The 17,225-nt window shown below is 36.1% G+C and overlaps 1 protein-coding gene across 1 annotated transcript in view; it reads left to right on the top strand.

Moving 5' to 3' along the window:
• The window catches only part of MAGI2 (membrane associated guanylate kinase, WW and PDZ domain containing 2), a 1,334,434-nt gene that overhangs the window by 847,904 nt on the left and 469,305 nt on the right, over window positions 1-17,225 (top strand). Inside the window, exon 5 of the mRNA XM_049642268.1 lies at window positions 12,516-12,726. Within this exon, the coding sequence (XP_049498225.1) occupies window positions 12,516-12,726 (211 nt within the window). The remainder of the gene's footprint in view (window positions 1-12,515; window positions 12,727-17,225) is intronic.

Here is a 17,225-nt window from a genome sequence, read left to right as displayed (position 1 = left end):
TCTCAGTTCACCATTAGGGACCCGCATCCAGGTCCTGTGCCGCTTGGCACGCTGACTGTGCCTGCACCATCAGTCCTGGTTTTGTGAATGAGGTCCTGTCACTGTCAAAAGAATTATGTCCTCCGTAGTGAATCTCGCTGTTTTCCTGTGAATAATAGCCCACTCTGAAACCACCCCAACGCCGCCTATCCCCTGCTTATTTTTGTGTGGGTTCACAGAGACTGTGATGTGTGTATCCACTCAGATCTTTATCTTTTTTTTTTCTTTTTCACTCTGAGGAGGCTTAATTTTATGATCTTGTTCCCAAACACAGTAGTAGGGTTTATCTTTCCATTGGAGGGGCAAATTTCTGGGTCTATTTTAAATCAACCTTCTACAATTAGATATTCCCTTTACAAATGGGGAGCATCTTTTCTTAAAAGGATTATTTGAAAGTTAAAACTGCCCTAATTGTAAAATGCTCTGAGTGTGATTATAAAGTAATAAGATAATCACTTTAGAGCTCATGGTTATGAACTACAGTAGTAATTTTATCTACAGCACTGGGGGAAAATTGAAATCATGAGTAGTTTCAGGAATGTCACTTCAAGTCAAGGCCAGCTCACTTTGCTATTAAACTAAAAACGATGCATTATTTGAACCTCTTCGTGCCCTCAAACTGATTCAGCATTTTAGGGATCTTGCACTCAACCTTTGTGGAGAGCATTTTTCTACTTCTCCGAGCTGTGTAGGATGTGATGTGTAGGAGAGAGAGATTTGATAGACGAACAAGGAGTGCAGAGCAAGAACAACCAGGGTAACTCTCAGGTTTGTATAGCACTTGCAGAAGCCTGAGGACAGGATGCAATATTTAAGTGGCTTCATGTGCTCCAGGCATCCTTAAAGCTTAATCGTATTTCTAATCATAGCCATCCATTCTCTCTAGGTCTGATTTTCACTCTGTGTTCCATTTTCTTGTCTCCCGTTTCTCCTCATAAGCAGTGACGATAATTTCAGTGTGAAATCTCAGCTCCTTTATTGCCAGACAAAGAGTGCTCTAGTTATTTCTGGGTGAGGCCTGGACTTTGTTCCTGAAGAGGGAAGGTCTCTGTGTGCACTCATTCCTTCTACATAGCTTCATTGCTGGGAATAGCAGCCTCATATTTTCCCTCCTAATTGACTTCTTGCTCTCATCGAATAATACCTTGACTTCAATTTGGCCCCAAAGAATAGCACTTGAATTATCAAGATCAAAATGAAATAAGGTCTTCTTCTTTTTCTCTTTCAGACCTTTTGATGTTCCTAAAACTTCACAAGGGGCTATTATGTTTTACATAGTACTAGTCTCGTGGAATATTTTCAGAATTTTGAAAGCAAGATCTAAAAGATTCTGCACATTTATATCCTATATTTCATTTGTATCTTGCTTTGGTCTTTGAATATTTTCAATACTTATATCAGTTTCTCTCACCCAAAGTTAGTTGAGGGCTTGTGGGACTTGGTTCTATATAATAAACATCTTCCAAATTCATTACATTTATTAAAATCAAATGACATATACAGTTTCAAAGTTATGTATATATTGGGATTCATTTTATTGCCATCATTCTAGTCTACTTTTACTAAAATGTTAAAAATGAAATATTGCAGAAAGAAGATACACTTATTAAGGCAGCTCTTCTCCCTTATTAATGGGAAATAATTCCCTCTACTAATCTTTCTAGTAAATCTTTACAATTTAGTTTTTTAAATCTTGGATTTTTTTTCTTTGTCATCTTCTGCTTGTGGTTAGACCTTGACTTTCCTATTTTCTTAATTTCACATATTGTTCTTATAGTGCTTCAAAGAAACTATAACCAACTGAGGGTTTTAGATATAGATGAAAAATAATTTTGAGGTATTGAACATGTTTTCTTAGTAATTCACATTTCCCTGCCTATCTTCCTGAATAGGTGAAATGCAATTTGGTTACAAATTTTACAGATAAAAGGTCATTTCTTGACAGGACTGGGAATTTCTCTTTCCTCAATTGGTCATAAACTCAGTTAATCATTACCCTAACTTTCCCTAATTCTAATATTTTATTCTAAGTTTATTTTTATATACATATAATTTTACATAAATATATTATATATAAATTACCACCGTGTCTAAGGGCCATCTCTTCTCATTCACCTCATCTCTTTCACATATCTTATATGAAAAGAATTTACATACACTGTTGTTAGGAATGAAAACTCTTGCAGCCACTGTAGAAAACAGTAAAGAGGTTCCTCAAAAAGTTAAAAATATATCTGTCCTATGATCCAGCAATTGCACTACTAAGTATTTACCCAAAGGATAAAACAATACTAATTCAAAGAAATATGTTCACCCTATATCTACTGCAGCACTATTTACAGTAGCCAGATTATGGAAACAGCCCAAGGGTTCATCAACTGATGAATGGATAAAGAAGAGGTGTATATATATACAATGGAATATTACTCAACCATAAAAAAAAGAAACCTTGCCATTTGCAACCACATGGATGGAGCTAGAGAGTGTTATGCTAAGCCAAATAAGTCAGAGAAAGACAAATACCATATGATTTCACTCCCGTGTGGAATTTAAGAAACAAAACAAACAAACAAGCAAAAGATGGGAAAAAGAGAGGCAAACCAAGAAACAGACTTTTAACGACAGTAAAATGATGGTGACTAGAGGGGAGGAGAGTGGGGGAATGAGTTAAAGAGATGATGAGTATTAAGGAGTGCACCTGTGATGAGCACCAGGTGTTGTATGGAAGGGATGAATCGTTACATTGTACACTTGAAACTAATATCGCACTGTATGTTAACTAGCTGAAATTTAAATAAAAAGTTTTAAAAAGAATTTATATAATGCATTTTTTTTAGAACTTAGAAACACTTCAGGAGAACTAAGAAGTTAAAAAGGAACACTGCAAGTCAGTAATCAGTGTATATAGAAATATCTCTGAAAAAGCAGAAAAGTAATCTTCTTTGCTAACTGGCTAGCTACAGCACAGGGAGTATAAACAGGAGAGAAGCCTACTTTGCGTTGTGTTTTCCCTTTGTACTTTTGGATTTCGTCCATGTGCATATTTTACTACATCAAAAAAGTAATTAGTTTTTTAAATGATGAGCAAAAATTCATTAATCATTTAAAATGCAAGCATTTTAGCACCCATAGTATAATCCTTCTTTTTATTTTAGAAGGTTTAGGAAAATTGGTAAGAGCACTCTGTGATCAAGAAGTTATAATCTTGACTTCTTTTAATCTACTGGCTACACAGAACACAGGTGGCCACTACATGATTGCTTCCTTTCTGAAGACAGAATGCTCTCCACTTTTCACTATAGGATATAATCTATAGTGTGGTCATAATAGAAAATCAATTGAAACGATGTTTGTCTCTTATCTAAGAGTCAACCCTTGAAATGTTCATTCATTTATAAGACCCTGTGGTTCAAATTTTAACTAAGAACTTCAGCTTCTAGAAGTGAAGGGAGGACCATGCTCTGACAGCCCCCTTCCCCACTAAAATGCAATAAGACCTTGTATTAGTATAACAAATACACTTTTTGATGAGATTACTGAGTTTGCAAGAAAGCAAGGTAAATCTTCATGCTCCACCACTTTGGTCACTACCACAAATGAGCAGAAACGAAAGTGAGGAGCAATCTGTTCTAAAAAGACTTGAAAACCAAGGTTGCCCTAGTAATGTATGAGGAGACTAAGCATTGGGCTAATATAAAATCGGGGGGCTAAGCCTCTGATTCTGCTTTCAGTCTATACCCTCAGTGGTGCCAAAGTGCTGCCAAGTTCATTGCTCGGTAGCAGCCCCTCGTGCCCAGCAAAATCAAATGCAGAACTCTACAGGAATAATACAGAACTTGAAAAAAAAAAAAGTGTGGATTCTGAAAATCCTCAGAATTTTCCTCCTTTAAGTCACTTAACCACACAACATGTCTCAACTAAGGAAGGAAAACTCAATTTATGTAAACACCTTTTTAAAAGGAAATATTAGCTTTGTGTGTATCTCTTTTGTTAGAAATTGCATTTTTAAAGTTTATTTATTTATTTTGAGAGAAGAGAGTATGTGAATGGGGGAGGGGCGGAAAGAGAGGGAGAGAGAGAGAGAGAGAGAGAGAGAATCCCAATCAGGCTCTGCACTGTCAGCACAGAGCCTGACACGGGGCTCAAACCCATGAAATCACGAGATCATGACCTGAGCCAAAACCAAGAATCAGATGCTCAACCAACTGCACCACCCAGGTGCCCCAGAAATTGGATACTAAAAAAAAAGTAATATCTTTAAAATTATACAAACTTGACTACACTTCTTGTTTCTGTGGGGAAAGACTATTTAGGCTGCTTGACTGATTTCACTATGTGATTTACTTAGTGTTTTTGAAGTAGTAGAATTCACTGATAATAATATATAACATTTACTGAACACCTACTGTTCTAAGCAATTTATATACATGCCACATCTAGTGCTTATACGGAGGTATGTTATTATCCCTATTGTATGCTTAAGGAAAGTGAGACATGCCCAGAGTGATTAAATAATTTCCCCAACCTCAGACTGTAAAGAACAGATTCAAACTCAGGCAGTCTGACACCAGCCTTAGCAATTATGTTCTTCTGTTTCTTGTGGAGTGTGTTTGTTGTTACCTTAGAAGCACTAAACAAAAATCAAAAGAAAAAAATTATCTCAGATTGTTCCTATTCTCTTTTCTTATCAACTACAAATATGTTCCTCACAATCTTTTTTTTTTCCCTCAAATGCTCTCTAGCTATGCTTATTTCTGAAGAAATAATATGAAGACAGGAGGGAAACAAATGATTAGATTCATTAAAATTTGTCACATAGCCATTAGAAATATAAATCCCAGAGTTCTCACAGGGTAAACCAAATTTTGGAAATTCAAATTTTATGACAGTTCAAGAAATAAAATCAACAATTTCCTGTCTAGGTTAAAAACATTGTTTTTCCCTTGTTTCGAAGGATGGCAATTACATAAATTTCAACATTAACTACCTGCATTGACCATGTCAAGTGAAAATATGGATAACATATAAAACAGACATTCTTCTTGAAATGGTTTTATCTTGGTTTCTGATTATTCTTTAATAAAACTGAGTGGGGCATTCAAAACAATGGCATTCTGATTTATTCTTAGTCTTGTGTCCAAAAGGCAATGTGTTAGATATTTGTAGGGCGATAAACATGTAAGCAAATGGAATGGCAACAATACATATTGTTGTATCTCAACACCTTAGACTAGACCAGAGCTATAGAATTTATGTGAGGTGGACTGAATTATGTAAAAATGAATACATTTAATTCTCTTCCAATTAAATGACTTGCAGTCCCTCCACAATATACAGATATTTGAGTTTTTCTTATTTTCTTATGCGAAGAAGAAAAACATTTGCTAAATCCAACAAAACACCATTACATTAGGAAAGAGGAAAGAAATTATATTTCTTAAATCTTCACAACAACAAAGGTGTACATAAAATATGGTTTTTTATAGGTCCTCCTTTATAAGACTGCATTGTCAATGTCTGTTTTGTGTCTCAGTGTCTCTGTAGAGCTTCTAGGAAATTCAACAGTTCTGGTCAAAGGAAATTTTTTTATCATTATCATTCTTTAAAAAGAGATGTTCCTTCTTTATTGAAATATTCTTTGATTCTATTGTTAGTGATACAAAACAAAACACGCCTTGCTCTGGTTCATAAGGGCAGTGAAACTTGGTATGATATTATAATGGCATATACATAGCATTATATATTTGTCTAAACCCATAAGATGTATCATCCACAGTGAACCCTAATTTAATCTATGGTCTTTGGGTGATAATGATGTGGCAGTGTAGGTTCATCAGTTGTAACAAATGTACCACACTGGTGGGGGATATTTGTAATGGGGAGGCTCAATGCATGGAGGGTACGCAGGGAATATATGGGAAATCTCTATACTTTTCTTTAATTTTGCTGTAAACTTAAAATTTTTTAAAAACTAGTCTATTTTTTTTAATCCATTCTGTTCTTAATGGGTACATTCTCAGTTACTTATACATTACCCAACATATCTGATTAAAAATAATAAGCCTCACAGAAGAAAGACTTAATCATATTATCCAAAATGCAGTAAAGTTATCTTCTATTTTTCTTTTGAAGCAGGGAAACTATTATGAGGTAGCATGACTGTTCAGTGAATTGTAAGCTGAACTCACCTAATATATTATGTAAGTAGTTGCATTGAGCCCTTTCCCCAATTTCTATACTAAAGTCCAAGTCACCAGAATCTTAGAAAGCAAACTTATTTGGACATAGGGTCATTGTAGATGCAATTAGTTAAGATGAAGTCATACTAGAGTAAGCCGGCCCCTGATCCAGTATGACTAGTGTCCTCATAAAAAGGGGAAATCGAGACACAGACATGTACACAGTAAGAACGCCACATGAAGACTGGAATTCTGCTGCCATAAACCAAGTAAATACCAGAAGCTAGCAGACAGGTCTGGAATAGATCCTTCTCTAGTGCCTCCAGAAGGATCATGGCCCTGCCAAACCCTTAATTTAGGATGTCTAGTCTCCAGAACTGTAAGATAACACATTTCTATTGTTTAAGGCATCCAGTTTGTGGTATTTGTTATGACAGCCCTAGCAAACTAACAATGCATACCATTTGGACCACATTCTCTTTGACTACCCACTGCCTAACCTAGTGCCTGGCACTTAGTAGGGTCTCAACAAATGTTTAATTAATTAATTAACAACACTGTCATAGTAATATAGGAAATGGAATGCCAGTTCCTTCTCTCGCTGAGTGCTAAGTATTGGAATTCTTCAGACAGTTGCCTTAGGTATTATTATTTCCATATGCTATATTGCCATTCTAGAAATTTGTATATAACTCTTTAGTGTCATTGAATATCACTTAGTAAATCATTATGATAGTACTGTATGTAGTTACCTAGAGTTGGGGGGAGGTACTTCCTCTCTATCCACCATGTTGTCTTACATGTCAAAGAAGGTACTTAATTTGCACTCTCCTGGCACCTTAACCTACGCTACCCAGACAGAATGGGCGTGACTTATCTGAATGATGCATCTTAGAAGGATATTTGGGCCTGCTTGACTCAACTCCTCTTTTTCTTCCTTTTAATGTTCTACATTCATCTTCTGAAAATAGATTCTGCCCCTGCATGGGTAGCCTGCCCTGGTTCTGTGCTGCCTGTGGATACAATTTGCCTGATTCTGGGTTTCACCAGAAGCCCTTGACTCTGACCATAAACTACATCCATAGATTGGCCTTTATGAATAGTAAATTTGGGAATGTTACAGTTCTCCATTTGCCTTACTCATTTTTTTCTCTTATTTTGTTCAGATAGAGAAAGTAGGTGCTACTTATTACTTCCTATCAACCCAGTTCATTACTGGTTGATTACTTACAGTTGATTACAGTTCATTACTAGTTGATTACTTCCTATCAACCCAGCCTGATAAAATTCTTCTCTCCCCTATTAAGCTCTTTTCAAGTATCTTGCACATTGTAGGTATTAAATTCGTGTTTGCTAATGTAATGATTAATCCATTAGATAAGAATAAAGGAATGAGTGAGTTAAACACATGTTAGACAAACTGAAAGAAATTGTCACCGTAATCTCTGGCACATCAATAAATATAATTGTAGACATCTCCAAAGACTCAACTTTAAGTAAAAAAAAAAGTACATTTATTCATATCTAAGCTTCTTGAATGAATTCTCTGTCAACATATTATATATTTTCATTCACTCTTTAGTCCATTCCAACCTGGTTTCTGCACCCACCATTCCACTATAACTACTACCATAACTGGTAGCTAATAACCCCAGTGACCTCCTCCGTGTCATTAATTTCAATAGATGTGATGCCCTTATATTGTGGACTATTTAGAAGCTTTGGCCAAAGGTAGTAAGTGTTTCCTCCTCATTGCCCTTTGTTTGGCTTCTATGGCATGAAGATCAACTGGTTTTCCTATTACTTTCCTGACTGTTCTTTCCTAATCATTCTCTCATTGACTCTTAAATGTGGGAATTCCTCAGACAGCTGCTCTAGGGATTCTGATTTCCACTTGCTACACTGCCTCTCCAGGCAATTTCATTCACTCCCCTGGCATAAATTATAATACAGTCTAGCCATATTCTGTTGTTTCTTGAATTGATTCTCTCCAGCCAAGCACTCTTTGACATGACATGTCTGTTGTGAGTTTGGCATGGACCTCTGTCTCCATGTGCCCAAAACAATACACATATTCCTCTATCTCCCCACACAGTCCTGCACCTTCTGACATATTTTCTATCTCAGTGAATGGCTTTGCCACCAGGTTTACCGTGACGTCTCATTTTTTTTCTTATCTGTCCAGTTTTTTTTAATCATAGCAAATCTACCCTCTAAATATTTTTCAGTCCACTCATTCCATGCCCAGGCCACTATCATCTCTCATCTGGAGCACAAAAATAACTCCCCACTGATCTGTAAATATCTACTCTTGCCATTCTTAAAACCCCAGAATAGTTAAGGGGAATCTTTGTGGGGCATGAAAATCTGGTTGTGTTGTCTCCTTGATTAAGACACATCAACGTATTCTCATTGCTTTTAGGATATAGCCCCAAATTCTGAGCATGGTTTCTAAGGCTTTGCCTAATTAAGCCCTTGTTTATTGATTTTTTTTTCTCCATTACCTTCCTCTGAAAAAAGTCTCTTGATTTCTTTTTCAAGTTTCAGGTCAGTAGCACATTGGGGAAAAAAGGCTTTCCTTGACTCTTTATATAAAATTAGGTGAATGCATATGCATAATATCCCAGATTTGCCTGGGAAAGCATTCATCACACTTAAAATTGTTTAAAGATTACACATCTTGACATATTTTGAGGTCCACAAGAGCAGGGATCATGCCTCTCTTGTTCATTCTTCTGTCCTGAGTTCCTGACAATTGCGTGCTTAATAAATATTGATTAAGTGAATATTGAATGAGTGAATATTTCAGAACATGACCTTGCATTTTAACTTTTCAAATACAACATGACATTTGGAAACACCTGAGAGCCGTGTATTTCGTGTATTGGTAATTATATGTAATAAGGTACAGCAATGAGCATCTCAAGAGAGCAATGGTATCTTTTCTTGCTGCTTCTTTCCCACATATTTACAAAGGCCAATTCTTTATGAGGAATCAGCTGGAAGACTGCATCCATATTCTTTCAATAAAGTCTTCTTTTTAAGGGCAAAACCATGAAAGCTGGTAACATGTTCTTGTGCTTACTAATTCTTATAGATACTTACTAATTCTTATAGATACCTTAATATGGCCCTCTGAGATTGATGCATGTAGGGAAAACATTGATCTAAGCAACTGATTGAGACAAAGGTAGCTTTCAACTTTAATTAACTCCTTGTAAATTACCTTTATTAATTTTTAAAGTTATAAATATAATAGACAGCCAATGAATGCAGAGATACATAAACACGACTTCTTCCACCCCATCTAAATTTACTATCCTTAAGTAATCAAATTTGGCAATACATTGTACATCTTCCATCCTGTTTTCATGTTCATATAATTATATGCAAAGCTATATGCATATATCTAAGAGAACTTGGTGTTTGCTTATTTTTTAAAGATAGGATTAACAATATATATTACTTTGCAACTTGGATTACTCTTTGAGTAGTAATTATGAGCATCTTTTTCAGTTCAATAGATACACATCTAATTCATTGTTTTTAAACTGCAGTTTTCCATGGTAATGATAACCACAATTTACTTAATCATATTTTCATTGTTAGGCATTAAAACCATTTTCAGGGCTTTATTATTACATATACTGCAATATATATTGTTATATATGTATTCTTATACCATAACACCTTTTTTCTAGAGGATATATTTCTATCTATCTATCTATCTATTGAGGATATATTCCCATATATAGAGATATATATTAAGCGGGATTACTTTGCCAAAGAACATGTGCATTTGTATATGTATATTTTTAATGTTAATAGTTATTGGTTATGTTCCCAAATGGTTGTAGACTTTCATATTTTTAAGTTGACTGTCCTATCCTTACACTGGCATCTGTCAATAGGACTCTCCTTCCAGTGTTTGGGTTAAGCTGTCTCTACCACAGCTCACAGATGAGGAAGGCATAGTGACTCTGCAGGCCTTCTGGTTCTCTACTCTTGAGTTGTTTTCCAAATCTCCCACTGGGGAATACTTGGACTTTTGGTGACATCCATACCACAGGGGAGTCTTGGAGTGGTATTTGCCAATTTTTTTTATTCACTATCTCTGTTCTGACCCACCAGTGGAGACGTGGAGCCACTCTGCAGGAAACATCTCTCCCAAAGTGCTAAACTAAAGCAGTTCAGAGGCCTCTTCTCCTTTGGGCTCCCTTGAACTTTTCTGTGCTTTCCCTTTGCTCATCACTACCACATCACACCCAGACCAAACCTGAAGATAGTGGTGCTGAATCCCTGAATGAACCATGCAGTGTCTTAAACCTGAATATTTCCCCCTTTGAATTTCTCTCCCAATCACACCATCTTATCTTGCAGGAATTTACTCTGCATTATATCTTTCTTTTTATTTACCCCAAAATATTTCTTTTTCTAGACAACACCAAATCTACTCTTCTTTGACAGATAAGACTCATAGTCTCTCGTTAGTGGCAGAAAAGCTAAATGGGAACAAAAAAAAATTCTGAATAGCTCAGAGAGACTATACATTAGGTGATATTTTAAAAATATCCTCATTATACTATTACGTCTACACCTTGACCACAACACTTGCCCAATAATCTAATCCCGTGGAAAGGTAGACTTTAAAATGATCCTGTTTACCCATTTTCTGGTGTGCCCCTTTCAGACCTTTAAAATGTCTTTCTTTCCCTACCTTTTCTCCACCCTCTAGAACCTGAACTTAACCAACATATAGTTTAAAGTCCATGCCGGTATTAGATTTTCCATATAATGTTTTCTTGTCTTACACGAATTTGTTTTTAAAACCTATTACAAATTTCCAAAAATGTGATCATCGTCCATTTATATTTAGGTATATTATGCGGGATTTACTTCTTAATTTTTATTTTCTCCTTTTCTCTCCCTATTTTGAGATATCTGCCTTGATTGAATCCCCATGATCCTGTTAGAGTAATTTCTCAAATGTTGTCCTTAATTAGGATGCATGGATAGGACCTATTCAGAACTTCTGTATGTTTAAAATGACTTTCTTTTGCCTGGATAGAGGAATAATATTTTGGTAGAGTTAAGTTACTTTAGTTGCTGTACTTTTTTTTCTCAAGTTACTATAGATGTTACCTTATTTTCTTTGAGCTTAGAGTATCACAGATGAAAGATCTCATGTTCTTCTGTTCCTCTTTTCTTTGTAAGTAATCATGTTTCTTCAGTGCAGGAGCTACTAAAGTTGCTTTTTAACATCGGAGTTTGGAAATTTCACCTAGATGTGTTTAGGAGTCTATGTGCTTCATTAATCTGGCGTCAGATTCAGTGAACCATTTCAGTCTGCAAACTCAAGTGTTTCTTCATCTTAGGTAAATTTTCTTCTATTTTTTTTTGTTGTTGTTGAGTTATTATTTCTTCTCTATGTGTTCCTTTTCCTCATTCTGGAGCTTGTGCTACCTACATGTTCAGACTCTTGGGTCTGTCCTCCAAGCCTGTTACCAATTACTTTTAATATATGTATCTCTTTTAGGTTTTACTCTGTTGTATTAATTTTCTCTTGTTGCTATACCAAATTACCACAAACTTGATGGCTTAAAACAATGCAGATTTACTGTCTTACATCTCTGTGGGTTAGAACTCTGACATGGGTCTTGCTGGGCTAAAATCAAAGTGTCAATGGGACTGTGTTACTTTCTAGAAGCTCTAGATGAGAATCTATACCCTTAATTTGCCGGCTTCTAGAGGCCATTCACATTTCTTGGCTTGTGGTTGGTTGGTCCCCTTCTATCTTCAAAGCCAGCAGCATTGTATCTCTTTGGCCATTCTTTAGTGTCACATCTCCCCTTCACCCTCCTCTTCTGTCTTCCTATTACACTTTTAGGGACGCTCGTCATTTCAATGAGCTCACCTAAATAATTGAAGATAATCTCCCAATCCCAAGGCCCTTAGTTTAATCAGATCTGATAATTCTCCTTTGCCATGTAAGGTAACATTCATTCACAGGTTCCAGGAAGTAGGATGTGAACATCTTTAAGGAGTCATTATTCTGCTTACCACACCTGTGTTGTGAAATGGTCCTCCAGTTCAGTAATCAGCAATAATTAGATGAAGGATAGAGAAGAATGAGAAGTGAAAGGGGAACTCAGATAGGCCTAGAGATCATTGTCAGAGATGTTCGCAATGATGCTTTTCCTATTCCTAGAGCTTATTTACCCTGGTGCATCATACTCCACATCACTGAGAAGTTACTGTGTCTAGAGTGACTGACCGCATGCTCTTGTTCTCTTGTAGAATCCAGTGAACATGAAGACAAGAGTGCGGGTCCCTCAGGGGAGACACCCTCCCAGCCTTATCCTGCACCAGTATACAGTCAGCCTGAAGAGCTGAAGGAGCAGATGGATGATGCAAAACCAACTAAACCTGAAGAGAATGAGGAGTCAGACCCATTGCCTGATAACTGGGAAATGGCCTATACAGAGAAGGGTGAAGTCTACTTCATAGAGTGAGTGTCACACATTTCTTTGGGTGTTGCCATGAAGATCATAGCTGTATAGGAATGATGTAGCACATAGAGACATTGGTCAAAATAAAATACTGAATTTTACTGTTTCTGCTATTAGCTTTCTTCTTTGTGAGAGAATAATGGACAGTGCCTTAATACAATTAAGGGTCCTAGATTATAGCTATAAATCAAATGAGACAATTACACTGTAAAATTTGTTATAATCATGACTAAAAAGGTAAATCTCTATGTGGCATTACTATTGAGTTAGACATAATCTACCTGTCATGGGAAATGCTTACTCTACCCTGTCAAGATTTCTGTGTAGTTCAAATGAGGTAATCCCATTTTTAAGTCAGATTGCTGGAAACATCCTCCATCACATTTAATTATGCGGCTATTTAGTGCAAAATTCTTACTTGTCACAAAAGGCAACATTGCAAGGTCTTCACGCAGAGGTCAGATGTCAATAAAATTGTTTGGTTTTGTATTGTATAGTTCATCACACTCATTTTTTATTAATTTTATCCTATTTTTGCTGACCATCTTTATGACTGGCCAAAGGAACCGAAATGCTAATCTTGAACTCCCTGGTGATATGGACTCAACCTAATCTTTTTCTTTCTTTTTGGACTTTTTTTCCAAACTGATTTTTAAAATATTTTATTACCAATACTGTTAGTAAAGTTTTCCTTTCTTTATCTTCTAGGAGTAGAACCATTTAAAAAAAAAAAAAAACTCCTAAGGTGAAGATCTCAGCACAAAATTAAATTGTTGATGTGCATAAGACAATCAAAAGGTTAATTAGGAAAAATAAAAACTAAAAATATTGTAAATGAGCAACACGTATTCCTTCAACACATTCCCTCAAACAAGACTCAAACAGAAAAATTAATAGAATCTGAAGTTTTCAGGGCTGACAGTAGATAAAAATGTGTAAACTCTGATTATTCAAGAAAAAATATTAAAACTGGATTCTTTACCCAACCTGGAGTGATTTGTGACTTAGATCTCTGTAGGCAGAACTCAGTTGTGAAATTGAAATGTTACCACATACCAATATTTAATTCTCATGTGAAGGTGGGAACTTTGATACATGTGTCCAAGGGAATGTATAATGAGGTAATTACTTGGTGCTCTGCTTGACTCCAACATGGGATGAGAAATACAGTGATTTGCAGAGAATGAATCCCTACTATTCACCTTTTGACAGATCTTGTAAATTAAAAAAAAAAACAACTCTTGCATTATTTTTATTGCTATAACCAATGACCGAAAGATATCTTTTATCAGTTAATTGGGAAAGAGAAAGTCATATAGATTTTTTTAAATGCTCAAAAGTATTTAAATCTAAAACATAATTTTGTTATTGATAAGTACAGCATGGAATCATTCAAAGGATAAGCCCTAGATGTGAGTTCATGCATTGATGTTCAGGAAAATTAATATTCAGAAGAAGGAGACTGATAATATACACTTTTTATTATATAATACAGGGGGAATAAGGGTATGTGGCATTAGTAAAGGAAAACCAGCATGACAAGTAGATTAAAGAACTGTTTCCTTACAAGGCTTCCAATAATTCAATTATAAAAATCTTTGTGATTACAAAATGATCTTTTCTCTTTTAAATAATGTCAGATTTTTGGGATTGTGAAGAAAATGGGCTTTGGAAGACAGAAATTGTGCTCATGGTATGTAGTAAATGATGAGCCTTTGTCAGGACTTGGGAAAATCTACCAAAATGATTCTGTTAATACTCTAGTGAGTCACCCAGTGTCAGAATTCAAAGATTCATGAGATGTTGTTCGTGTTCTCAAATTTAGTGTTGAAATCTGTTGTTCAATTTGGGGAAGAGAGGCATAAACAATTGGCAGACAACTAATTTCTGAGTTTTGTGATACTATGCAGAGAAGGACTTACTGAACAGACTTAAGTAATAAAAAGAGTCATCATAGGGAAGGTGAGGTCACATAGAGTTGGCAATGTGTAGACACAGCATTCCAGGTATAGGAACTTTTGTTACAAAGACCCAGTCCCTGAGTTTATCAGGGCTAGTGAGAAGACCCTACTAGAGAAGTAAGCATTCGTTAGAGAATCCTGTGACATTATTGCTCTGTTTCCATTTCCTAGATCATTAGTGCTTTTGAAAGACAGGCAGGGGGTTTTCTTTGTTTATCTTCTTCCTGTTACTTCAGGGAAGAATGAATGAGCAAGAGGAGTAGAGATAGGTTGAAGTGGACAATTAAGATATAAAAGAGGAGACAATTTCATTTTGGCAAGAAAGCTGATCATGGGGAGACCCACCCAGAGTTTAGGGAAATGAAGATGCCTTGAGTTAAGACTGAAATGGGAGTGTGATGGGAAGCAGATTCCTGTAGAAGACAGTTGCAAATACCCTTCTTAAAGGTTTCTCCACAGAATGAAGACACCCCCCACTCCAGCCTCCCCATGGACCACTCCAAGCCCTATCTGTTCATTTCTTGAAACGCTTACATTTGAATCTCAAGACTCAGTGCAATGAGCTCAAAAATCAGACTAGGGAGGGATCGGTGTCTTCTTCATCTAGTTCCTCATTTCCACACCGTTACCACTTGCACCGTGGTTTCCTTTCTCTCTGCCTGCGTGTCACTCCCACTCTGCTTTACTTTTCCCTCAGTTTTCCCTGATTCCCTCCTGACTGCTTTCACTCTTTGTTCTGGAATGCCCCTCTCCTTCCTAACTACATTTGACAAAATCAGCATTTCAGCCCGCTGTCATTGACCTGTGTGTGCCTTTTAAGTGATACCACAATGAATTCTTTTGTAAATATAAAAGACCCTTGGAAACAGTCTGATAGAGCAGGAGACAGTGACAGGAGAAGGAGCATGGTGGGACAATAATCTAGAGACTAACCCATGGTAGGCCCCAGGATTTTTTAACCAAGAAACTTAGAAAACAAATAGTATTTGTAATATAAAAGTTTGCAGTCCTGGAGCAAAGTTGAGGTAAAGAAAGAAGACAGAAAGGCAAGTAGAGTAAGTTAGGAGAAAGATAAAACAGACAGAAGGGAAGATAGATAGATTTGGGAAATAAGAAGAGCTGGCATCAGTGAGAATTTCCCTCTGGCAACATTGTGAGAGTCATTTACAGGGAGGTCTCCCTTGGTAGGCAACACCCCTCATTACACTTGACTGAATTCTGTCTCTTGTGAGATGAAGATTGTGATAAAACAGAAAATAAGGAAAACAAAGCAGAAGGACCCTGTGGTTCTGTGTATAAAATTTAAATATATAAATATAAATACCTAACACATATGTATATATTTCTGAATATGAGAGGGGAACTCTACCTTGCTGAAATGTTAATTTAAACATATATTTAAAATATACAGGGGTGCCTGGGTGGCTCAGCCAGTTAAGCATCCAACTTCAGCTCAGGTCATGATCTCACAGTCTGTGAGTTCGAGCCCCATGTCGGGCTCTGTGCTGAAAGCTCAGAGCCTGGAGCCTGCTTCGGATTCTGTGTCTCCCTCTCTCTCTGCCCTTCCCCTGCTCATGCTCTGTCTCTCTCGGTCTCAAAAATAAATAAAAACATATATATATATATATATATATATATATATATATGTACTGTGGGTTTTGAATTAAGATAGTGAGTAATTTTTTTTGGTCTTCTGTACAGTAATATTTTAAAATAGTTATTGATTTATGCAGTATTACAAAATACTTTATATATCTCAATACATAACAAGTTTTACATTTAGAAGGTGAGAAGTTATTTTGTTTTTGGTACTGAACACATGGGTCAACTATATTTCCCACACTTTTCAGAACTGCTTCCTTTGATGAATGTATCAACGCTGATTCCTTTTATTATTTACAGTGATATTTAATGAGAAAAAGTTAACATCTGAGAAAGCATTTTGATTTATTTATTTATTTTTATTTTTAATATGAAATTTACTGTCAAATTGCTTTCCATACAACACCCAGTGCTCACCCCAACAGGTGCCCTCCTCAATGTGAGAAAGCATTTTTAAGCAATGGAATTTTAAACTGTGAGTGAATGCTCTCCTCTAAACATGCTTAAAAGTATTCATAATGTCTTATGTTGAGCAATTTTCAAAAGACTCTGCAATGAATAATATTGTTTAAAACGAGTAGTTTCCTTAATTCATAATATCACCCTCATTAATAATGTCTTTTAAAATAGACGGCATATTGATTGTAAATTCGAATTAGTAACAATAGTTACCACATACTGAGTGCCAGCTTTGTTCAGGCTGTGTTCAGGTTACCCGAACAGTAATAGCTAATATATGAAGCATTTATGCCGTGCTCATTTAATTCTCACTTTAGGAAACTGAGGCTTGCAGAAGTAAGTAATTTGTTTGTGGTCACATATTCCAGAATTCACAAAGCCAAGATGCTTTGACTCCATTTACTCAACATATCTTTGTAGGGCACATACCATATTCTTGGCGTGGGAATAGAGACGCCACTGGGTGGTCCAGTTGG

This window comes from Panthera uncia, chromosome A2 (assembly GCF_023721935.1).
Source record: "Panthera uncia isolate 11264 chromosome A2, Puncia_PCG_1.0, whole genome shotgun sequence".
In the NCBI taxonomy this organism is placed as follows: domain Eukaryota; kingdom Metazoa; phylum Chordata; class Mammalia; order Carnivora; family Felidae; genus Panthera; species Panthera uncia.
Note: the sequence above shows the minus strand (reverse complement) of the source record. Positions and strands in the feature narration are given on the sequence as shown.